Source organism: Octopus bimaculoides, chromosome 16 (genome assembly GCF_046866305.1).
Source record: "Octopus bimaculoides isolate indiv1 chromosome 16, ASM4686630v1, whole genome shotgun sequence".
In the NCBI taxonomy this organism is placed as follows: domain Eukaryota; kingdom Metazoa; phylum Mollusca; class Cephalopoda; order Octopoda; family Octopodidae; genus Octopus; species Octopus bimaculoides.
The window spans coordinates 46,213,682-46,240,041 of record NC_142943.1 but is presented as its reverse complement, the minus strand read 5'-3'; the positions used below and the strand labels follow the sequence as shown (position 1 = coordinate 46,240,041).

General features: G+C 35.4%; 1 protein-coding gene across 8 annotated transcripts in view; it reads left to right on the top strand.

Moving 5' to 3' along the window:
- LOC106872482 (ATP-dependent chromatin remodeler CHD9) overlaps positions 1-14,190 on the top strand; it is a 128,408-nt gene extending 114,218 nt beyond the window's left edge. For 6 of the 8 annotated variants that reach the window (XM_089364630.1, XM_089364627.1, XM_089364629.1 and 3 more), the window contains 2 exons: positions 9,128-9,232; positions 12,352-14,190. In XM_089364630.1, coding sequence (XP_089220756.1) covers positions 9,128-9,232; positions 12,352-14,049 — 1,803 coding nt within the window. In that variant the 3' untranslated portion in view covers positions 14,050-14,190. The remainder of the gene's footprint in view (positions 1-9,127; positions 9,233-12,351) is intronic. The other 2 variants (XM_089364632.1, XM_089364631.1) reach the window with 1 other exon arrangement.
- Positions 14,191-26,360: the final 12,170 nt, after the last annotated feature.

The following is a 26,360-nucleotide window of genomic DNA, read 5'->3' as shown; positions in this document are numbered from 1 at the left end:
GTGTGAAAATGGGATTCTTATCTTTGGCTTGATTTTACAAGAAATAAACTTTCAGTTTCCATGAACAAATCCAATCAGCAAAACAAGAATTTTTCAATGAAAATCTCACCAGGATGATTACAGTGTTGTAAAGTTCTTCATGGCATTAAAATACTTTAGCTTTCTTGAGAATCAGAAGTCAATGGATGACAGCAGAAGAAACAACTTCATCCAACAATCCGTTATCTACAAAGAAAATTATGAACTTGAACAGTTGTACAATATGTAGAAAAAATGGGTTGATTAGATATACAAACATTTGCATCCACTGAGGAAAACCAAGTATCAAGACATGAAATACATAAATATCAGAGTAAACTTGAATTCGATGCCATTGTCATTCACAAATTACCACTTGTCCATGTGCAATAATATATTAATCCATGTTGCTTCAAGAATAATGACAAGATCTCGTTTAACATGAAGTACAAGTCATAAAACAAGACATGGATGGTATATTCACTTTTTGATCTTGTTTTTTGGGAAGAATTTGTACCTGCTTGATTGAGTCCATTCAGAAAGTGTTGGACTGGAGCAATGTGTGACAACCTGGGGACCACACAGTATGGACGACTGCCAGGTAGAGCTGTCAAGTGTTTTGTTTTGTTACCGAACTCTACTTCCAAAATGCAGCCATTCAGTCAGGGCCTCGTCACAATAATGGAGAAATATCAAAACCCAAGCATGTTGTGTACGGTAATCAATGAAGACATTCTGATGGGAGGATCGAGAATGTGTCTGCTTCTGACTTCATTGTCACTTTTTGGTTAAAGAAATTAGTAAAAGCATGGCATCGGTTACAAAGTTACTGTCATTTGTGAAAAGTAATGACTGTAGGTATTTTTAGGTTTATACAGATATCTATGACTATATATATATATATAAATTTAATGAATGGAGTAAAACGCATATTTTAACAGCACACTTTTATTTCCAACATATGTTTTGAAGAATTACAATTTATACAATCCATAGACATCGGCGATGTTAAAAATATATATTCGGTTATAATGTCTTACGTTTAAGCTAGTTCCCATGCATTTCTCTGAAGAGAAGTTTACATTTTTAACATCCCCGATTCCTATGGATCGTATAAATTGTAATTCTTCGAAACATATGTTAGAAATAAAAGTGTGCAGTTAAAATATGCGTTTTACTCCATTCATTAAATTTATATATACTCAAGTACCCAAAATATCAAGGAGTTTCTACCTCATAAACAGGAGTTACACCACAGTTATTTTGTGATCTTTGCTACCCTGGTATCTATTAACCAATTTATTTTGTCCGAGTTATTTATTAATTAGGAGAAAATAAATACATATAATAAAATATATATATATATATATATGATGGACCTGATATATATGAGCGTGTGTGTGTGTGTGAGTCTGTGTAAAATATTATTTTTCCCTTGCTGCTTGTGATTGTAGAAATAATCGTTTTGTTTCTTTCCTTTTTTACCAATAAATCCATGATTGCATTCTTTTACTCTTTTTGTTAATATTTTTGTTTTTGTTTATTTATTTACCTCATACCTGTAGCCATAGCTATTGCTGTAGTTGTTTTGCATGCTTGCTTGCACTGATGCTAGTTTGCTTCTAACATAAAAAAAAAACATCCCTTTATTTGTTTATTGATCTTGCTTTTTTTCTGTGTTTATATAAATGTACGTATATATATATACATTTTTTTTCAGCTGGTCTGTAACTTCTTTTTTCTTTTTATTAAGGGACAGGGGCATATTTTTACTTCTGTTTATCTTTTATATTTGTATGCCATTAAACTGGCCATGCTGGAGTACCACCTTCAAGAATTTCAGTCAAATGAATTGACCCTGCTACTTTGTTTTTTAAGCCTGTTATTCATTCCGTTGATCTGTTTTTGTTAAGCTATCAAGTCACGGGGGACATATACACACCAACACTGGCTATCAAGTGGTGGTGGAGACAAACATAAACACACATGCATGTGCATGCGTGCACACACACACACACACACACGCACGATGGGCTTCTTTCAGTTTCTGTCTGCCAAATCCATTCATAAGGCTTTGGTCAGTGCAAGGTCAAATCGTCCAACCCATGCTAGCATGGAAGGCGGACGTTAATGATACTTTCTGCACAATTTTATAGACTTAATACACAACACTCATAAAATAAATATTCACTTTTATTTTTCCATTTTTCGCATTAAAAAAAAAAAAAATCTCATACATATGATACAATCTTTAGATAAACTGCAAATATCTGCCACATAAATAAGTGTGAATATTTCACAGAATTGCACTTATGTGCACATGTTAAGTGATATAAAAAAAAAATACACTTTTCACTATCCAGTCACCACTAACATCATCTCTCTCTCTCTTTCTCTCTCTCTCTCTCTCTTCCTCTCTGCCTTTCTTTAAGCTCACCATCAGAACACCACCCCTCTGATAAAGTCATATTAACTCTCCTCCTCTACCTTCAACTAACTTTTTTAACTACGTAATAAAAATTATAGCCCCCCTCCCTCACATCATGGATGCTTCTCTCTCCCTCTTTCTGTCTCACTCTTTTTCTCTCTCCTCTCTTTCCCTTCAATTAATCACATGAAAGTGTTACAATTAACATCCCCTCTGCCTCATGTCATGGACACTTCTCTCTCCTTTTTTTCTAATCACATGAAAGCATTACCGACGGGCTAAGAAATGACAAGCAGAGTTATTATAAGACGCCTCTGGTTGTAGTCAAAACCCATTTAGAGTTTCTGACTGGTGGACCTCCTAGAAAAACAGAATTCCATCATGTGTATGTTTGTTTGTCTCTCCACTTGACAACTGGTGTTGGTTTGTGGTTTGTTTACATCACTGTAACCTAGCAGTTCAACAAAGTGATCAATAGAATAAACACCGGGCTTTAAAAAAGAACTGGGGTCAATTCACTCAACTAAAACTTCTTCAAGGCAGTGCCCCAGCATGGTCGCAGTCTAATGATTGAAACAAATAAGCAACAGAAGATTTAAACAGAAAGTGGGGCATGTAATGCTTCCCATTTGGTGTTCACGGCTGAATGCCCCACCAAACACAACTTGGCTTATGTTGGCTGCACAACAGAAAAGTGAAAAAATTTAATGGCAATTGGCATCAGGCACGATGACACTGCTTGGTGGATCTTGCCGAGCATTATACCACAAATCACTCTAACTTTGACAAACACCCTAAAAGTACACATTTTTCATAAAATATTCTGACTCCACTGAATTTTCAGTTTTTAAAACCCTTGAAGATGAATATAAGTTTCTAGCATCAGACCCTTGGGTTCGGGGAGATTGAATAAAATTACTGCAGGAAAGGAATGTCGGATAGACTTGCAAACATTTTTGAATTTCTGCATTTCTGTGTATTTTCCATTTTTCATTATTTTTGTCTTTCCTTCAAAATTTCAGGCCATGTGCCTATAGTGGAAAGGATCGGTATTGTTGTTATTATTATTATTTAAAACAGCAAGCAGACGGAATTGGTAGAGCAGCAGACAAAAAGCAGGTATCTTATCTTAAGGTTTCGTGATAACAAGTCTCCTAAAATCTCAAGAATCTTCCTTAGGGTTCTTGCAGTCAACAATACGAGTTTCAATTCTCATTTCTTTCAGTCTTTTAGGCAGCATTTTGGGTGTTGTGCCAGAACTCAGCTCTTCCTCCATAGTGTTCACTTATTCTAACAACAACAACAATGATGATGATGATTGCTGACATTGGCACAAGGTCACACATTTTGGAGGAGTTCATATTTAGTCTGTTAGAACGACACCCTGCCCCCACTTCATTGGTTTCCTTATTTTCCAATACTAGAAAAATGCTGAAGTTAGTCTTGGTTGGATTTCAAGTCAGAACAAAAAAGAATGGTGACTGAATACAGTGAAGCATTGAGTCCCGAGAACATCAGACAAATGCCTTGTGGTATTTGATCAAAGTCCCTTATATTCTGAATCCATTTTCCATCAAGGTTGATAAAATAGAGTTTAACCAATTAATTCCTCCTCCTCAATTTGTGACCTTCTGCCTATGTTTCAGATTATATTTAGAGAAAGAAGTTCTCCATAAATGAAACCTTAAGATGCAGTTAAAACTAACCCATTTTTCTTATGCCACAAACGTTTTTGAAGAAGTCATCAATGAAGCACAATTTTATTTCCTTTCATAAATTTGTATTCCATCATTTCTCCTATAATTTCTTTTTGTTCAGCTACTAGTCAGTTCTAATTAAGTAGACCATTAGTTAAAAGGGTTCCATCTGTGCTATCTTGTCTTTTTATATACATATATATCAAAGGCAACATTATCCTTTCTTTCTTAAGAAAGCAGAGTATGTTTGAGAGATTTGGCTGCTATTTCTAGCAGGTAAAGCAACCTAGTTGATTTAGGGCAGGGAACCATTTGCTCACAGCCAAAATTTTGCCTGATTCAAATTTCAGTTTGCCCACAAATGAAGTCTCTAAAAAGTCCTGGTAAAACTATTTTAAGCCATAAATCCAAACCAGTAATTTAATGTTTGTATAGGAATCAGTAAAAATAAAGATCTATTTGTTTTCTCAGCACAGATGTATACCCACATGTTCTTGTATTCTTGGAATTCCATTCCAAGTACTAGAAAGATACCATTCCATGTAGAGAAGCTCTCTTTCTGGTTTGTTTCTCCTACAAAATTTATAACCAAACGAATCCTCATTTGAAATGCATTGATTTTAGTGATTCTTTTGAAAGTAGGATTGATGACCTCGTCTGGATTTTAAGTTCGGATCGTTTTTCATTTTCCATCCTTTGTATCTGTCAGTGTGGTTGAATTAATAATGGTGAGCATGATCTTGAGGATGATTGAAGTTAAAGAAGTGATTTTAAATTCTCAATCACAGAATAATGCTAATAATATAGCCTGAACAGGATAAACTACCCCTATTTTGCAGAAAAAAGTGTAGGTGGCTAGCTGTGGACTCGAACTCACATCCCCGTGATTACGCGTCATGATGCTTTAGCATTACATGTCAGAGATATTCTCTTCATGACTGCATTGTTAGGCCATTTTATATCTTGTATGTGAGAGGGAGGGTATAGGGGACAATTCCTGAAGCTAACAAGGCACACATCAATTAGATGTAAACTTAAAGGTGTGAGAGTCACCACTCTATGAATGAAAACGAAATTATAACAATGATATCAGTTTTGTAGAATATCTCTGATTAGTTCCAGGTGAGAGAGAGACAACTGATGGAATTCTTGTTTCTAGCATTAACTTCTGCAAACCATTCTCTAGTTTCTGCCAGGCATTGAAGTGCCGGCTGTTGGTTTAGCTAGCAGAGAGAATCGCAGTTGGATAATATTACAGTCTCAAACCATATTTTTGAGTTCAGTTTCTTCTGAAACGGTTTTATTGTTTAAGTTCTTCCATCTTTTTTTTTTTTTTGGTGGGTGGGGGTATGTCTAATGTAATCCAATCAATCTTTTCCTTGTATAAGCTGTCAGGATGCTATATGAGGGTGATTTGACTTCCATTCCAGGCAGTTGAAAGCTTTCTTTACAGTCGTTTGTTCTTCTGAAAGTAGACTAGGAGTGTTGGCTGAAACATAAATAAACACCAGTGTTTCTTGTAAGGAATGGTTGTGGGAGTGACTTGGTTTGTTTAATGAAATTGAAAAATAGTTTCCAAATTTTGAAACTTGTCACAACATTTTGGAGAAGAAAGAAAAGTTCTATGGACACAAAATTTATTTTGTCATTTTATTAATAAAGAAGAGGAGCAGTGTTGAAAAATTGGGGAGTCCAATATTTGTCAATTTCTGAACTGTTAAAGTATAAACTGTCTTTTGAAGTAGGTGGGACATAAATGGTTTCGATTGAGTTGGCTTAAATGATGAGAAATATTCAAATTTTGTGTTACAGCCTCTTTTGTTTAGTATATTATTGTTTATCAGTTTAAATATCTGCAGGGCAAATGAAACTCATAATCCACCGATTCACCTTTGTCCTTATTCCTTACTACTCCTCCCTCACTCACACACACACACACACACACACACTCACGGGGGTCATCACAAATCTAATTATGTGAACACATTACTATATTCATACCTAAGAACAAACGCTTAACAAATATAAGACAATGTTTTATAATAAACTTAATATCAGATAATACCAGTAAGTGCCAGACTTAAATACTGGGGTTGATTTGTTCAACGAAACCCTTCAAGGCAGTGCTCCTGCATGGCCAAGGCCCAGTGATTGGCACAATTCAAAGAGAGACCCTAGTTTTTGTGATATCCACAGCCAGCAAGATGAACAACATTTTCTATATGACCAACCATATTGATTGGAGTCTGTGCAAAGTAGCTCTTGATGACATGGATTCTGTAAAATGAATAGTTTAAAATGTCCATTGGAATTACTCTGTGCTTTTGACTTGTCAGATGATTTTTATTTTGCTCTCTGATGGAACCATTTAAAGGGTCAAGGATTAAGTGAGTTAGTCAAAAAAAAAAAAAAAGATCTCAGTTTAGTAAACAGAAGGAAATTTCTTAGTTTCAGTGTTATTAGTTCATTAAATATCTATATAACCTGTTCTCCTTTGTGTTTATGGAAATGAAAATGTATTTTTGATGGCCTGATTCACTTCGTGGTAACAGAACAAACAATAAAAAGAAAAAAGGTTCCATAGTCAGTACAAATCATTGCTGTGTAATTAACGAGAGGAAGATTTGTTGAGTGAAATGTTCTTACATCTAAACACATTAGAATAAATAGTTTGGGAATTTTGTTCCTCTGCTGCTTAATGGTAATAAGGAAGAGGAAAGTTATTAGAACTGACTCTAATATGTTATAGTATCTTTGGTAACAGCAGCAAGATGGAATAAATGGTAGTAATTGAGTAAAAAGAAAAAAAAAGTTAAAGTCCTTAGATTGGAACAGAATAAATATAACTAGGACGAAACAAAAAAAAAAAGAAAAAAGAAACCTAAATATTGAAAATAATAAAGTATGCCACATTCACAATAGAATTTAGAAGAGACAAACCTTCTTCAGACCTTGTATATTTTCAGGTCAGTCCTAATTAAACAGACCTATGTTTAAAAGTATTCCAGCCATGAACATCCCATCTGTTTTCAGATATATTTAAACTACATTATCCGATGTGTTCTGTAGAGTTCTTTAAAGAGGATTTAATGTCTAATTTCTAGCAGGAAGAAATGTAATTGCCTGAAGCATGGATAAGTTTTCTCCTTTGCTTATGACAATTATATTTGTTTAATCATATTATTTCCTTTGAATTAGTTGTGAATTGCAAATTCACACCCGATTCTGCCAATTCTGGATTTTACTTCACAAAGCAATGTGACTTGTTCTGTGACTAAACACGACAGACCCTCTCACATGCAGCACCACAACCAACTCGTCTGATGTAATATAATAGGAAAAATCTCGCCTAATTATATTATACATTGCTATACAGAGATGGTGGGTGAGATAGAAAAGATAAGTCACTGCTTTTATTTGCAGGCATGACTACTTCACAAGCACACACAATAGCTTTGCCTAGCTTCTGTTGACCCATTTCGTCCACCTGACATTAGTCGACCCAAAACTTTTCCTTAACTCCATTTGGAGCATAGAGTTCCAACAAAAGACTGCCATCTGTCTTCATTTTTGCCCATGTTTCACCTGCATACAGTAGAATTGTCTTCATGCTTGTCAGGCTGGGACTATAATAGTAGAAGAAATTTACCCAAGGTGGCACACATAGCAATTGAACCCAAAATGACACGCTTGCAAAATGAAATCCATAGCCCTACAGTTATACCTGCACCCATTTATATAAATTTTGACACATTTTTAAGGAGTGTTTCTTCAATTCCTTCGTCCTTCTGTGTCCGCACAGACACTGTAACCATGACATGCTATTAGTCCCATAATGAATTGGTAATAAATGAATTCCTCTGAATAACCAAGATTCCATATGCTTCTCAGAATCAAGTTTTCTGTGCAGAACTTTAAAAAAAAAAAAAAAAGATTTCTTCTACAGCCACCAACCGTTTCCATAACCTTAATATGTCTTCATACACTGGTGAACTCCACTAAACTCAACATTCTTTGTTAGATGTGACTTTGCTTGTATATAAATATATTAGGCAAGCCTTTCCTTATGAATAACCTACAGCCAGTGGCCCATCCATCTATCACACTGGCTTCTACACAGGGATCTGATTTCATTAACCCTTCAATAGAACATAAACCAACTCAGTGCATCCATCTTTATCCTCTCTTCATTTCTTGGTCATTGGTCTGCATTCTGTTCAGCCTTAATCCTGCCATTCTTGGAATTTGCTTTGCATTCAGTTTTTTGTTGGTTTTTTTTTTTTCTTGAGCCATAAAGCTGTAGTAATTTGAAATTGTAAATTAATTAGAGACTTCGTTATCTTCATATTCCATATATCATGAAAGTCTTAAAACTGTGGAATCTCCTTCTCAGTCTTCTGGACAAAAGAACTTTTTGGAACACCATACTTTGTTTTTAAGGGTTCATTTTGCAGATGAAAGAGTTTTGTGAGCAGATAAGAGATCAAACTAATTTCTTGCTGCGTAGTCTAAAGTTTGCCCAGCTGTAGCAGATGGTCAAGGGTATTCTAGTCATGACTATTCTATCTTTTTTTTTTTTTCAGGCATAGTCTATCTAAGACTACATAATCCAGTGTGTCTTTCTTTTTCAAGATATGATATGAAGGAGATTTTGCTACTTTTAGCTGTTCTCTTGTTTGACTGGGAAAGCAAATGTCTGTTGAAAATAAATCAATGAATAAATCAAAAGACCATCACAAGAAGAATGTTTCCTTTGACTCTGTTATTTTTCTATATAAACGAGAAGTTTGATGGCATATGAATTAACAAGATCTGCTAATCAGTTTATATCTTCTATCTCAGTTATGTCATTACATAATTTTAATTACTAGAGGTTTCATTCGTGCTTAATTAATGATCCCTTACACTTTTTTATAAATATATTAATGATGATGTTATAATTAACCATGTCAGTGCAGGCTGTGTTTGGTTTCATTTGTTGCAGATTACCGGTGCAAAAGCCCCTCCATTGAAATATCTTGGAGAATGGCTGCAGAAAAATCCATGTTTTGATGTTGATCCAAAGTGGGCAGAACTAGTCATGTCAAAAGTGAGTCTTTCACACCTTTCCCCTTTCCTTTTCTTCTTCTTTTTAGTAATGTTTGTTAACATGCTTTTCAAGAAGTGTGTGTGTGTTGGCAAGTGCTGCCTAAATGATATCATATGACACTCAAAAGTTGTCTTGACTAAACTTGAACCTGTTATCTTTTGTCTTCTAAGAGGCTGCTCATTGCGATTTTTGTGGAAACTCCCAGTTTATGTTGGCATCTTAAAGGTTTTAATATCAGTTGATTTCTTCTATAGTCCAACCAAATATTCAAAATGTTGCTACAAGTCCTGGTGGTACTTCAGATATATTGTTTTGCTGTGACAGGAAAATTCTGCCTGCCTTATTTTTGTGGAGTCTTGTGTAAATATCGTTTCATTCATTCTTTGAATGCACCAGTTTTGTATGATAGATTTCTGTCTACATCCAGGTAGCTGTAGTGCTCAATATGTGAAATAGAAGAGATAGATAGGGAGAGAGAAAGTGTGGGGTGGGGGGAGCACATTGATGTAAACATTTTTGATTTGAAGATCAGTTTTCCCCATGTTCAAGTACCAAGTATGAACCATTCCATGTGGCATATCAGCTAAAAATGGTGCCAACACTGACTTCAGTACTGCTAATATTTCCAGTGGAAATCTTTAGATCATCAGCAAAGAAATTGGCACTGGTTTTTTTTTTTTCTTGACGTTGTAAACTGAAGTTAATGCCAAAATTAACAGAAGCACAGACAGATTGTCTGTTTGGAATTTTCTTTCTAAAAGATTTATAGCATTAAAAATAATTATTGTGTTTTCATTTCAAGTGTGAGAATGGTTGACTTCGGCTTAAAGGTAGCGCCAAAAGCAGGTTATTTTGTCAACTGCCAGTTGAAGATAGAATCAAACAGCATTCTGTAATGAAGCCATATTTTCACAAGGTTTCATTTTTTTACTTTCAGACAACAAAGCTTTGTTAATGAATCGGTATATGCTACATTCTTGCACTCTTTTCTCTGTTCTTCAGTTGTGACAAAGTTGGAGTTAGAAGAGTCTTGGAGGAATTAGCTGTTGTTGTCATTGTTGTTCAATCTCTAGGTCAGCCATGATTAAGCAGATGTCATTTTTAAAGATTATCTATGTAGCACTAGATTATCCAGTGTTTGCACTTTTTTTTTTTTTTTTTTTGAAGATGGAAAAGTATGATTCGATTTGATTGTTGTTTCTATCAGATCAAGCAATTCCATGATTCATGGAAGAATAGAGACTGTATGTATGATGTTTACTTAATGTTTAAGTAACAAACTAGAATCGGTTTTTAGTTGTTTGCCAAATAAGTGTTATTGTTCTTTTCTACAAGACTTGTAGCAAGCAAATTTGGCCAAACCTTAGTTCTTTGAAATAGACCAAGAATTGACTTTCTGTAGAACTTCTTTCCTGCAAAAGCAGTTGAAAAATCTTTTTTTTTTTTTTGTGCCCTTCCTTTCTATTTTGTTCCGATTATAACCATCCTAGGGTAAGCATACAAGTCTCTACAACACCCATTTACCCATGTTGTAACAGATTCAGTGACCTGTCATCTAGGAATGGTTTACTCTTGGATTGCTTTTAAAAGTTTTTTTTCATATTTGCTGCACAGCAACACCTTTATTTGTCTCTGAATCAACTAAAAATTGCTTTCATTTGTTCTTTTCTTTCTTTCTCTAATAAATTGTCAAATTGCTGAAAAACCTCTGCAATAGGATTCTGGGTTTCCTCCTCTTTTTAAATGTTATTTCAATTTCTGTTTAAATTGCATTAAAATGTCAATGTTAGAAGTTCATATTTTCATTTCCCTTCCTTCCTGAAATTTGTTTCTCTTATTGAAAGACATTTTCACTAAGGGGTGAATGCTATATAAGGAAAGGCAGGTAGAAGACACCTAGGCACCGATTGCTGTCCTTTTCAATTTCAATGTAAACAATAATGAAGTTCTGTAAGGGGTCAGTAATGGTGTTGGTAGTGGTGGGGGAAAGACATTTGGTGAAGGACCAAAGAAGCTTTGGTAATTATTTGTTCATTTCATCCATACTAACAATGTGTGTGTGTGTGTCTGTATATGTGTATAGGTATGTCTATACATTTGTGTGTGTATATGTATGTATGTATTATGTATGTGTGTATACATGTATTCATATGTGTGTATATATGCATGTATGTATATATATATATATATATATATATATATATATATATATATGTATATGTGTATTATTATTATTATTGTTGTTGTTGGTCAGGCTGTGAGCTGGCAGAGTGGTTAGCACGCCAACCAAAATGCTTAGTGATATTTCATCTGTCTTTATGTTCTGAGTTCAACTTTGCCTTTCATCCTTTCAGGGTCGATAATTTAAGTACCAGTTGAGTGCTGGGGTCGATGTGATCAACTATCTCCCTCCCTACAAATTGTAGGCCTTGTGCCTATAACAGAATGGATTATTATTATTATTATAAATGCTCTACATACAAATTACTATATAAATGTTCTGGCCCTTAACATTCTGATTTCAAGTCCTTTCAAGTTCAGTTTTCAACCTTTTGTAGCTGATAAAGTAGCCATCAAGCACTGGGGTCAGTTTCTTCAGTTAACCTCCTGTCCCCAAAATTGCTGTCGTTGTGCCAATATTTGGAAAAATTACTTTTATTCAATGAAACCTCACAGCTTATTCTACTGCGTATGATGGAAGGTGTCAGCTGTCTGCAGCCAACAGACTAAGATGCCACTTGTTTTATTGGTCAAACTTGAAGAACGCTGCAAAGAATTCTTGCAGTTTCAAGTAATGTCAATTTTTCGTAGGTGTTCAATCTTTACGTTTGTACCAATCTTTTTGAGCCACACTGGTAGTGGAGTGCTGATACTTCCAGCCGCACCACTTACTATTGGTATCAAATCCACTCCCTTCATTGACCCCCCAACTTGTATATTTCTCATTTTAAGTTCACCATAGTTGTTCACTTCTTCTTCTTTTTTACCTATAAGTTAAGTACTTTGCATTTCTCTAAGAAATTGTTTTAATTAATGATGTGCAAAGAGTTTCGTTTGTGTCTTTCATTTTTGACATTCCTCGTCTGGGGTTAAACTCAATTTCCTTGTTTATCTTTCAGGGGAATTTACCAGATACTTTGAAGTCACGAGTCGTTAGCAGCAGTGGTCGTCGACGTCGCAGCGCCCGTGACACCTACCCACAGCATATGGCTTACGCAGATCCCACTACACTTGCAGCTGCTGCACAGCTTAATGCCTTCCGCTATGCCAATCCTGCTCTTCTAGCAGCTTTTTCCAAACTACCATTTTCACTACCATTCGGCACACTTCCCAACTTGGGAATGGGAAATTCCATGTTTAATTTCCCCGGATTTAATTTGCCTGGCTTGACAGCCCCAACTCTTGCAAGCTCTGGAGCTGCTGGTCTTGATATTGGTGGCAGCCAGCAGCTTGACAGTAAGGGTTCTTTGAACAGTACAACGGACAAGCAAGTCAGTACATCGACTTCAACCACATCACAAACTTCATCTTCACCTCCACCCACTCCTCATCCATCATTCCCACTGTTATATAAGCCCCTTATTTATAACCCTCTTTTAGCTGCTCAAAACCTCCGCAACTTCAATTTGCCAGTCACCCTGGCTTCTTCTTTCCCATCTTTGTCTCAAGGGGGCAACTTGATGAATGGTCAAGCAGACTCTGATCCCGAAAACAATGGCCACATGGCAACAAGTGCTTCTACTGCTAATACTATTACTACTACTTCTATTTCTACTACTACTACTACTGCTGTTGCCAGCAGTGTACCATCAGTGGTACAATCGGTGTCAGCTGTGAGCAGTTGTATGGACAAGATTGCTGTGAAGGAGGGCAAGAAGGATTCCAAGATGAAGACCGATACAGGGGACAGGGCTGAAGATCTGAGTGTAAAGAAAACCCCTGCCAAGGTTAGTTCAACAGCTAAGCACCTCTTGAGCCACATCAGTAAGGACTGTGTGGAGGAAAAAAGCAGTGAAGAGTTGAAAGCTGCCGATTCAGGATTGCAGTCTTCTTCTTCAAAATCGACCACAAAAAACAGGCCAAAAATCCAGCAGTCTTTGAAATTGAACCGAATTGTGGATTCGCTGAAGGACAAAGTGAAAAACCTGGATCCATTACGAAGCAAAAGAGAAATTCCTCAGGAAAAAACAACGATGGTTTGTGACACTGCTCTCAGCAGTAACAACAACAACAACAACAACAACATTATACAGATTACTACTAGTAGTAGTAGTAGTAGTAGTTGTAGTGGTGGCAACAGTGGTAGTAGTAATAGTAATAATAAAAACAATAACATTAAACAGAATAAGAATGACAGCAATAGCTGTAGTAGTGTTAGCAACAACATTAAACAGAACCTTAGTAGTAGTAGAAGTAGTAGTAGTAGTAGTAGTAGCGATAGCAACAGCAGCAACAATAACAACAATCACCATAATATTAATATGAAAGAAGATGTCAGTAACAACACTGAGACGAATTGTATTAGTAGCAGTAGCAGTAGTAGTAGTAGTAGCAGCAACATAATTACCACCACAAGCAGTAAAAGTCACAACAGCAGCAATAGTAGTAGTATTGGTAATATAATTAACACCTCAAGCAGCAAATGTCACAATAACAATAGAAGTAGTAGTAGTAGTAGTAGTAGCAACAGCACTAATACCATCACCACCACCACCACCACTATCACCACCACAAACAACAACATCAACAACAATAATAATAGTCCGACTGAAAGTGTGGAACAAGACAAAGCAGAAGCATTTGGGGAAGAAAGATGACAGAAGCATATTTAATGGGGGAAAATGGACATTAAGAAAGGGTTTGTTTCTAACCCCACCAGAAAAAAAAAACAATCCAGAAACAACAAGAAATACAAAAGATAACAGTAAAAAGGAAAGGAAAAGAAGCCAAGACAAAAATACCATTATCATTATTATTATTATTGTTTTGTCTAAGGGCTTGCTTGAACTTCTTTGTTTTCCTTAACACACTAACCAGACATTTGGAGGTTTCTTTATCCCCTAAATTAAAAAAAAAATTATCATTATCATCATAGTCATCATCATCATCATGATTATTATTATTATTATTATTATTATTATTATTATTATTATTATTAATGTTGTTGCACAAATTGGTTGGAATGGTAGAACATTGGACAAAACCTTACAGCACTTGGTCTTGTTTCTCTCTCTCTCTCTCTCATTTTCTTTCTTCTGAAATCCGAGTCAGCTTTGCTATTTTCTACCATTGAAGTGAATGAAAGAAGTCCCTGGAGATGCAATAAACAATGTCAATTTGACTTTACGTTCTTCATCCCTTGTGGCTGAATGGCTTGGGTGTCGAGCTCACAATTATTAGGTCATGGCTTCAATCCCTTGGCTGGGTGGTGTGTTGTGTCCTTGAGCAAGAACTTCATTTTACATTGCTTCCAGTCCACTCAACAGAAATTGAGGACCAGCAAAAACTTGTGAGCGTTAAGCTTATGACAGACTGAAGTCCTGCACCTGGAGAGTCTTGAACGCTCAGTCATTTAAATGCCATTGAAACTAGAAAAAGCTCTGACCAAATGGCCATTCAGGCTTGAGACAGACTTCATCCCCTCTGCAAATATTCACTTTATTTATGCCTTGTGGAAAAAAAAAGAAAAGCCAAATTATTATTATTATTATTATAATTATTAAACAGTGTTGGTTGCATTCCATGAACAATGACAGAATTTTTTTCCTTCATTTTTGGAAATCTCTGTGATTTCCTAACAATTCCATTTTTCCTGGCAGCATTTTAACTTTTAATTTTCAATTTTTTTAATTTCTTAATTTTTTTAATTTTAATTTTTAATTTTTTTTTTTCGTTTTATTGATTGGTTGATTCTCACTTGTTTGGTTTTTTTCTTTTCTTAAATTTCTGATAATACTGATTTATTGTTTTTTTTTTTTACTGTAGTTTTATTAATATGGTTTTATTATTATTATTATTATTAAAAGTGAGTACCACAGAGTAGATGTAATCTTTTAGCAAACCAAGCTCATGACCAAGTTTTTGACTCCCAGTTGTAGCATTTTCACTTCATTAATACCAGTAATGTCTTTGGAGAAGGTATGAAATTCCTATCTCTCATAACCCTTCACACAAAGAGATATCTCAGCTTTCTTGTCTCAATAAGAAACACTTGTTGTTTTGATGGCTAGAAAGAGTGATAGAGTTGATAGAACGATGCTATTTAATTACATCACTTTATCATAACCTGAGTTGAAATGTTAGTGGGGACAGGTTTTTTTTTTTTCCTCCTTTAACCAACTCTTTTGTGTGGGATAAAGAAAATGCCAATGAAAAACAATTTAATTGACTCTGCCCTCTTCCCTCGAGCTTTTCATTCTGAGTTCAAATCCCTGTAGGCCAGGGTTTTGCCTTCGGGTCTGATAAAAATAAAAGTGCCAATCAAATACTGACATTAATTTAATCATCTCTACCCTATCCACCTTCACCCTGCCAGAATTGTGGCTTTGTGCCAAAATTAAGGAATCCTCATTATTTTACTGCACATCACTGAAATTACAATCAAGAAATAGATTTCCACAATGGATATTAAATAGTCACTCTCTGGCAAAAGGATATTTATACAAATGAACTTCTGGTTTAGATTCTGAAATAAGTCTACAGCGAGAGCACCATAGCCCTCACTTGTTTCCATGGTAATCAGTTTGGAATACTGATAATTCTAAGACTAAAATGATTTGGTCAGCTACTCGTGCATAGGTGAGAAACTTTTTAAGTATCAGGGGAAAATTGCAGTGACTAAGAATCTGTGAAGGAACATCTAAGCTGAGGAAAATAATGGATCCCTAATTTTACATTTTCTTAGGTTTGTAATTCAAATTAAATTTTTGTTTTAGTATTAAGGAATAAGCCCCCTTCTGCTTTGTTTATATGGCTATTTGGCATTTCAAAGTTGAATGTTCTCAAGACAAGAAGTATCCCTTCATTCCTATACGAATGGATCAGGCAAATATTTTGTCTTTGCTAAATATCTATGATATTGCTATGGTTTCTCATTTTGTTGTTGTTGTTATTAAATTATTATTATTATTATTATTATTAAGGTGGTGAGCTGGCAGAATCATTAGCACGACGGTGAAATGCTTAGCGGTATTTTGCCTGTTGCTACGTTCTGTGTTCAAATTCCACCAAGGTCAACTTTGCCTTTCATCCTTTCAGGGCCAATAAATTAAGTACCAGTGAAACACTAGGGTCAAAGTAATCAATTAGTTGTCTCCCTCAAAATTTCAGGGCTTGTGCCTTTAGTAGAAAGGATTATTGTTATTATCATCATCATCATCATCATAGACAGAGGGTGCTTTTAATACTTGAGTAAACCAAACGTGCCACGTTTTTGAAATTCCTTCCTTGTGACCCCATAAATATTCCTAAATGTCTCATATTCCCACTTGCTTTTTAATTCTAGGACCCTGTTCTGGTATAAGTGTCAATCCTGCTCTAAGGTTAAATTAGACTCCGTTTCCTCAGAAGTCGTCAATATAACTAAACGGGGGTTAATTCCGTTTATTAAAACCTCTTCCCACTAAAATTATACTTAAATGAAATATCATCATGATCTTCTATATTCCAAGTTCAAATTGTACCAAAGCCTCCCATCCTTTTGGGGCTGATGACAAATTAACAGTCAAGTACTGTTGTAATTAATTGTTCTCTCTCTCTTCAAAACGGCAAACCTTGAACCAATGATTATTATTAAGGCTGGTGAATTGGCTGACTCGTTAGAGCATCAAAAAAGAATGCCTTGTGGCATTTGTTCTGGCTGTTGTGTTCTGAGTTCAAACTCTGCTAATGTCAACTTTGGTCTTCATCCTTCTGAGGTCAATAAAATAAGTACCAGTTGCGTCCTGGGGTTGGGGGTCGATGTAATCGACTGACCCCTTCCTCTAAATTTCCAGACATTGTGCCTATATTAGAGTTATTACTTTTATCACGATTCGAGAGACAAGCAGAAACCGAAGAGCACCAAGATGCTTCACAGAGTTATTTCCCTTTGCCTTTGATCCCTCTGCAGATTAATTAACCCATTAGAATTCAGATTACTTTGTCAAATGTAATCCTGATTTAATTCCATTGTTTTGAATTAATCCTGGATTATCTTATAGCTTTGGGATTTTGATAATGTAACTGCTTATTTTCAGAATGACATTGTAGGGCAGGTGCGAGAGGCCAGATCTGGCTAGTTTGAACATTGAACAGAAGAATATTTGGGCTGGACATGACTGGTCTAAATGCTTAAAGAGTTAAGCCGGTGATTGAACTCTTCTCTCCACAATTTGTGGCTTCATGTCGCAGTCAACAACCATCAGCATCATTATTACGAAATTCACTGAAAGTTATAAAACCAAAGAAACAACGAACAGAATCTAGTGATTGGGGGGGGGGGGGGGCGAAATCGTAATTTTCCAAAGGAACAAACTCTTAGAAGAGGAAATGATGAGGGAAGGGCTGGATGGAACTAATGAGAAATGATCCCTTGTAATCTCTGGGAAGTGTGAGGTGAGGTGGGGGAGGTGTCTATTCCCTCCTCCATTAACCTCATGAATTTTTTTTTTCTTAACCCCCCCCCCTCTTCCTTTCTGACACTCTGTCTCTTTTGCAGCAAAACTTTTTAACCATTGCAATCCTTCACTGCAACAAGCTTCATTTTGATATACATACATACATACACATATATATATACATTTATATATATAAATATATATATATATATATATATATATATAAATATATATAAATGTATATGTATATATATATATATATATATATATATATAAATGTATATGTATATATATATATATATATATATATATATATATATATATATATATATATATATATATATACAGTGTCTGTGTTTCTTCAGTTCTTTTGGTTGGGGAATGGGGAAGTGAAATGATGAGAGAAGAAAGGAAAATTAAGTTAATAATGTGAATGAAATTTGTTTCAAAGAAAGCTTTGCTTCTAATTAGCTTTAAAACATTTTTTTTCTTATTTATTTTAATATATATATATATATATATATATATATATATATATATATATATGTGTGTGTAGATATATATATATATATATATATATATATATATATATATATATATATATATATATATATAATTTCAAAGACACTGGCTTTGAAGAATTTAAGATGCTGGTTTACTTATTTCGTCCAGAGTGTGTGCGTGTATAAAATATGTTGGGTCTTTCCAGCCACTCTGTTGCATTCTTTCTTTCCTTAGATTGTTCAAATTGAAAATGTGTTACCTCACTGCACCCCTCACCCTTCACCTGGTTCCAGTGCTGATTCCATAATTAGCAGTTGGAAGAGCAGAATTGAGCTTTAACAGAAAAAGAAAACTATTTGTTCCAACAAATATTGATATGCAAAATATTAAAAAAAAAAAAATAAATAAAAAAAAAATCAACCTCCCCATGCTAGCATGGGGGAAAATGGATTGAAAACAATTTTGAAAATATAAAAAGTTAAATATAAAATCTTTGTACATTTTTCCTGTCACCTGAAATAGCAAAAAAGAAAAAAAAAAAAGAAAAACGAAAATTTTTTTTAAAGTAAAAAAAAAATTAGCAAAATTGAATTAAATGAAAATTGAAAGGAAATAAAAGACAGAGATATTTTTCAAAACATTACCGTACGTTTTATATGTTTTTTCTTGTGGTCAGTTGAAATATTCTTGTGTTTGTCATCTATTTAGAGTAATATCAACAGCAGCTCATTGAAACAGGGGTCAGTTAAAATATAATGTGTGTGAAGAAAGTGGTGGTTGTCTAATTTGATAAACATTATGCAGGTAAGTTTTTCAGTTCGAACAAATTTGTATGCTGTGGCGAGAAGATACTGATGTTTCAGGACTAATAGGGAGAAAAATACTTTTCTCCCTCTCTCTCTCTCTCATTTAAAAGGGTCAAACCTTAAAACATGAGATTCTTTTGTGGAATACAAATATATCCAAACAGTGCCCCTGGACTGGCTCTTGTGCAGGTGGCACATAAAATACACCATTTTGAGCGTGGTCGTTGCCAGTACCGCCTGACTGGCCTTCGTGCGGGTGACATGTAAAAGCACCCACTACACTCTCTGAGTGGTTGGCGTTAGGAAGGGCATCCAGCTGTAGAAACTCTGCCAAATTAGATTGGAGCCTGGTGTTGCCATCCGGCTTCACCAGTCCTCAGTCAAATCGTCCAACCCATGCTAGCATGGAAAGCGGACGTTAAACGATGATGATGATGACATGAAATTTACTCAGAAGACAAAATAGACATTAGCATGAAAAACAGATTTCCTCTTGTTATTTGTCTTGGCCCCTGCACTGCTGCCCTTCTTGATTCAGTGCTAAAATCAAAAAGTAAACATAAAGTTGGTTTTCTGAAATAAATGTATTTCGAAACAATAAGGAATGGAATAAAGAACAATGACATAAAGAATGTGTTTATAGTTGAGTGAGCCTCTCACTGTGTGTCCTGTGATATATATATAGGTGAGGGACCATTAGACACTGTTTTATAAAGCAGATGCTCTCTGTTGAAACTTTATAAACTCATGCTTCCAAGGACAGAATGAAACAGAAAGTAGAATAGTGAAAGAATTCAAATGCTAAGTCTATTAAGACACTTCTAACTTCCTTGTAAATTTTGGTTCACAGTTTCAAATGATTCTTCTTAAGGTTATTTCTCTCTTGTGAAGCCATGGTTGAAAGGCATTCAATCATTGAGACCAACTTACAGGATTTAAAGACACTGAACAAGTTAAATGCCTACAGAAATTGTAGAGCAACACATGTTTTGGATATGGTGGTTCTTGTAACAATGTGTGCTGTGCTTCTCTGCTGAACCTACAAGTCTGGCATAGAACTCAAAACAGTCGTGCAAACTTTAGAATGCTTCAACCGGACTTACTTTCTCTCTCTTAATGTGTATTATTAGATTTGAAAACAAATTACTGTCAGATTATATCATTATACTGCAAGAACAATTATTATTTTTTAAAGACAAATTTATACAGAAAGCTTCTAATCACGAAAACACATTTATTAGAGAGGAGTGATAGCAAATAATAAAGAATACATCTATTACAAGCAACAGGCTGAATAGAATGAAGAGAGAAGAGCATGGGAAAAGCTATATTCCTTATAAAAGGAGTGTAAAAACGAAAAGGTACACAAGTGAAACAACTATGCCTGTTTTATTTCTATCACTCTCCTATTATTCCACTATGCCACATGAACTGAGGCCATGAAGTATAAGTAATAACAATATGCAAGTGCTCTTTGCTGATGTGATTTATGTATAAACATGAAGCATTCTTCTCAATATTTTCCTGTACCTGATATCAAAAGCATAGAAGAACTGTGAAAGTTTGTTCAAGTTTATGGCGGTGGTATATCTTGAGCGTGTTCTGCCCAAAGTAGCCCTTGAGTTTTTCACCCCACCTTTCCCCTACACTGTTGCCTCCCATAAAAGCATTGCTAAGCTACTCTGAGTTTTTAGCAAATGCAAAAGAAATGTGCAATTCTTTTAATGAACGTTGTCGTCCAGACTTGAGAATGAAATCAGAAAATAGATGTTTTTTGTTGTTTTTTCAGATTCTACTGTAAAACTTTGGTTGAAAGAATTGGCAAATGGGTTCAGCACACAAAAAAGAAACCATTCTCTTTCTTAATTAAAATTCGTATTATTGCTATTTTATTTCTTGTATTTTTGATTAGAAATTGTAACATTAATTAAAATATTAAAACTTTAAAAAATAATTATCAGTTTCCAATATACTCGCAATAAACAAAAGCAAACTTCTTTCTTCAATGGAGCCTAATATAGAAATGTATGCAACATCGGGTGTGCAGATTAAATTGCTTTAATGTGGCTGTTGCTGCTTACAGAATACAAAATGAAAAGGGAGTTATACTGAATAACTTTATACCAACAAAACAAATAAACTAGTTCATTGGGAAACATTACAAGACTTTAAATTGTTTTATTAAATGTGCAATTTTAAATAAGATATGATTTACTATGCTGTGCAATGAATAGGATGGGGTCAGCTTTTCCAAGACCCTACTCGAAGGGTCAAATTGAAGTGATATTGAAAGAGTGAATATCCATTCACTGTTTGTGGTGGGTGTTGGACTGACGACTCTTTTATCGATTAATTAGGAAAAAAGGCAGTACCCGTGACAGAGATGAGTGAGAAGGAAAAATATCTCAAACTAGAGAATTACCCCCAATGCTCGCAACAGAGAGGACTTCTCAGATAAAGAATATGCAAGGATCATGTATACTGTTAAAATGGACCACAATGTGATTTGATCTCACAATGCATAGGACTAGAAGAAATACGGTAAATTATCCTGCCTCACGTTTCGAATGCAAGAAAAGATGAAAGACAAATTTGAACTGAAAATGCAAGAGACCAGAATAAATACTGTTATGAAATATGAATATTATATTCTCTAACTGTTTATATTTTAACCATCTTTCCATTGATATAAATCAATAAGGACATTCAAACTTATTTATTATTAATTACATCATCTACTTATTATTTCATTGCCAATAATCAGCCACCGGTGAGACAAGCAACTACATCACACATTAACAAACACGATATGTGCGCAACACAAACTAACTTCTTTAGTATAGCCAACCTTATTAATTAAATATTTATTTAATACAAATTATGGGGTGTTAGCAATTTATACACATTGATGCGGTATCCATAATTTAGAGGATGGTAAGCAACTGCTGTACAATAAGTGCTTGAAATTGCTGCTTTGTTTTACCAACCATTATCGAAATAGTGTTACAAATTTTAAAGAATTTGTCAGACTTCACAAACAATTATATGGATTTCTTAAGAGTAAATAAGTTTTTTTTAAAATTGGACATAACAAATTCATGATATCAGTATGTTATCTACCACATTTTGTTAACAATTCTTCAATTACTAACTAACAATAAAGTTATGAATTGTTAACTGCTAATATAATTGGTAAATTAATATCTTGTGCAGTCTGGCCAGCTTTAGTAATTAAATATTTATTTAATACAATCGTCTGCAATGGGCATATTATCAACGATTTTCTGATTTGCTTCAACAATTGTTAAGAAATATCACCAGTAGTTTATTCACAGTGAATAGGCGTCCATACTTTAGTGGATGTCAAACAATTTTAGTACAATAAAAAGCATGAATTAGCTGCTTTGTTGACCACTGACAAAATAACATGGGGACCATAATAGAAGGAATTTGCCAGACTTCATTTGCAATAACACATATTATGGGAGAGAAAACAATGACAGTAACTTGAACATGATAAATTTGTGGGAGAATAACCAGTTGCTATTTGTTGGTCATCTGAGCAGATATGAAACGTTCTGGCTTAGCCTTTTTGACGCTGTCAATATGGTGTTGCTCATTCGATGCTGGCTTATTTCATATCAGACGTTTTAATGTTCCTTTTCATTTTCCGTCTCCTTTCCTTTTCTTTCTGTTTCTTTATCTTGAGAGTGTTTATGTCAATGTGTTCAATTAATAAATTCTAACACCTCCCTGCTCTCTCTCTATATATATATTTCTGTGTGTTTGCCTTCTGTGCCCAAAACGGGTTCTATGTTCGTTCGGTTGTGCCAAATCACCAGCGTCCAAAGATCGGCGTCAAATCGTCTCATTCTGAACTGAACAACCAACAAAGAAGCCAGCAACTGGCTTCAGTTAAGCGTCGGTTAATAACAATGATACACGTCAAACTTCACACAGAAAACAGATAAGTCAAAAACCATTAACGACACCCTTATGTAGTTTTTAGATCTGACAAAGTATTTAATTCATTCGCATATCTTATCAATGTAAAAATAAAGTTGGAGCACGGCAGTATAACTCGTATTGTGGTCGAGCGCTTTTTCTTAATCTTATTTTCAAAACTTTTTTGCGAGTAAATAACATTTTAAACATAACCAAGTCTCACTGTTTTATCCAACAGGTTTTTTTTTGGGGGGGGGGGTCTTTTTACATAACAACATCTTAAGAGCAGAAATGATTTGTCGTAGGTTAAATAAATAAAATAAAACAAAAAGTAATATCTAATATTAATAATTTTCATCGGACTACTCTGTCAAACTTTACTGACTAACCCTTCAAAATTTCGCGAAGTCTTGGATTCCTACGAACCCACATTGGTGATTACAGTACAATAACGAACTTGGCAAGCGTCAAGAGGAATTACGCGTTCACTGAAGACTCGACGAGAACAATCTAACTGTACATAAGAAATCTGTGGAATACACAAGTATCCTATTACAAGTTATTAACTAAGCTTAAAAGATTAGGCCAGCTGAACTTCCAATCCTGAAGTTATGAACCGTTGAGCACAAACGAACATGTAAGAGGTTTATAAGAAAACCACATCAGCAAAGAGTAGTTACTACACCCTATAGAAGTAGAAAATCTCATGTTATTTCATAAAAACCGTTAGTTTGAAAAATAACATAAATTTGATTAAAACCGCCTGAGGAACAATCATATCAATGAGAATTATAAAAAAAACACAAAAAGCAACATTGGTTGAAGTGGGATTCGAACCCCTATCTATGAAGAGATTTGTAGCTGATAGTAGCTGTCCCAATAGCTCACCGCTAGCCGGAGTAGCGTGTAACTTTGGAATTCTGGACTTTCTCTCTCTCTCACAGCGAGCAAGACGTGACTTCGTCAGCTCTTGATCTCTCTTTGGAGAGATACACAACCATGAGACAAGCAACGACAAGTAGACATTAAGCCACTGTGACTTGGATTCCACTGAAGATGAACATGGTCTTCACTTGTAAATATTTTGTATAACTTTTTCTACTTCTACATATCTGAGACCTCAAGTAAAAGCCATAAAAACTACATCTTGGTTCTGAGATGTTCAATACACAGTGTTCTTTCTTCGCGAAGTGATATCTTCTTTTCCCGCTTTCTGAACGGATCCGTTATTTAGATGGTTCTTCCACGCTAGGCCACAGCCCATCTAAAATTGGTGACTCCACAAACTCACACGGAAAAAAAAATTATACCTGGAGGATTTGTGAATTCGACACCCGGAACATTACATATCTGTTTTGTCTTCAGACCACGTAGTGTCCAGCTTTTTTCATTTTCAATATGGCGTATTACCACTTCAAAGGAAAATTTCACTTTTTATTGCCAAGACCTCTTCGTTCTCAACTTTCTTTGGAATAATTCTTTAACACTTCGAATGGCATCGCTCGTAAAGTCGATTTTCTTCTCGTCGTCGTTCATCCCCGTCGCCAAAGGAGGAGGAAAGAAAAGGGTTAAAGTAGTTATACGGAGTGATAAATAAAAGAGGCAACGAGAACTACTAAGAAAAGAAAGAAAGGAGAGAGAAAAGAACTATCGTAGCTTTGTAAACAAACCTTACCAATATGCGAAACGTTTATTTACCGAAAGTAAAAGCGGAGAATTGGATTGCACGAAAGAGGAGCTCGAACGCCATCTTAAAGGGACATACAGCGACTCTGACAGAAATAAAGTACTCCCAGAAACGTTCGGGCTGAATAAACCACCTGAACCAAGAGTACCATTCGATTCGAGTGACATCAAACGAAAAGAAATGGATGAGTTCATAAGAAAAGCAAAAGCCAAAAGTTCACCAGGGAACGACGGAGTGAGCTACAAGGTGTATAATAAGTATTGCCCGAAATTACGTTTGCAGCTGTTTACACTGATAAGAGAAATGTGGAAGGAAAAAGACGTAGCAGAGCGATGGTGTATAGCTGAAGGTATCTATTTACTTAAAAAGAAAGAGGCAAAAACACGAGTGTAATTCAAACCCATTTCTTTATTGAATACTGATGGGAAAATCATGTTTGGAATTATTGCTAGATGAATCAAGATTCGTACGGCCTAACGGATATGTTAATAAAGCAATCCAAAAAGCAGGAATTCCTGGGTGCATAGAACATACATTTGCCATCTGGGAAGCTATCACCTGTGCAAAACAACTGTAGAAAAACCTGTAGATTGCATGGCTAGATCTTGCCAATGCATAAAGATCTGTTCCACACGCGCTAATCAAAGCAGCAATTGACTTCTTTTGGATTCCAGAAGATGTTCAACGAATACTCATGTGTTACTACGACAACTTGAGGATGAAATTTACATCAGGGAAGTTCACAACGGAGTGGCAACGGCTTGAAGTAGGTATTGCAGCCGGATGCACGATATCGGTCATCTTATTTGTGCTAGTGATGAAGATGTTATTCAGATCGACAAACTGAGAAATCTGTTACAAAGACAGACACCATTAAGGGCTTTTATGGACGACGTTACTGTATTATCAGAAAGTAGAGAAGCAGTAGATAGAACGTTAGAGCGGTTGGACGAACTATGGGCGAGAATGAAATTCAAAGCCAAAAAATCTCGATGGAGAGAAAAGGACATAAGGCCAGGCCTTCAAATAAAATAAACGAGAGAGACGAAAGATGGAAAGGATACTGGGAGCTGGCCACAGATTTGGAAAGACTGTTAATATTTCCACTCATAAAAACGACAAAAAGACCGGACTTAATCCTATGGAACACAGAACGGAGAATTGGAATTTTGCTAGAGCTGACAGTGCCATTGGAAGAGAACATCGCTAATGCAGAGTAACGGAAGAAGAGGTACGAAGAATGCAGAGAACACGGATAGACTGTCGAGTATTACCAGCTGGCAGTGGGGGCTAGAGGCTTCATTTAAATGAAAATGTCTACGTTATTCTAAAGAAGGTTTGCATTTTCGAGCTCAGAGCTGAGAAAAGTAATGAGAAAAAGCCAACTTCTATATATGGCTGAAGCGAGAAGACCAGAAATGGCTTGAAAGCCATAACATACCGACTGGGAAATAACATCACTCGGTGAGACTGGCTGACACTTAAACAGCATCGCTGATTGACAGGTAGCGGTCTCATTCATGGCGTCCCCTCTTCCTGGTTTGAAGCATTGTACCACAAAACAGCTGGTCGGCTCTGGCTGCTGGAAC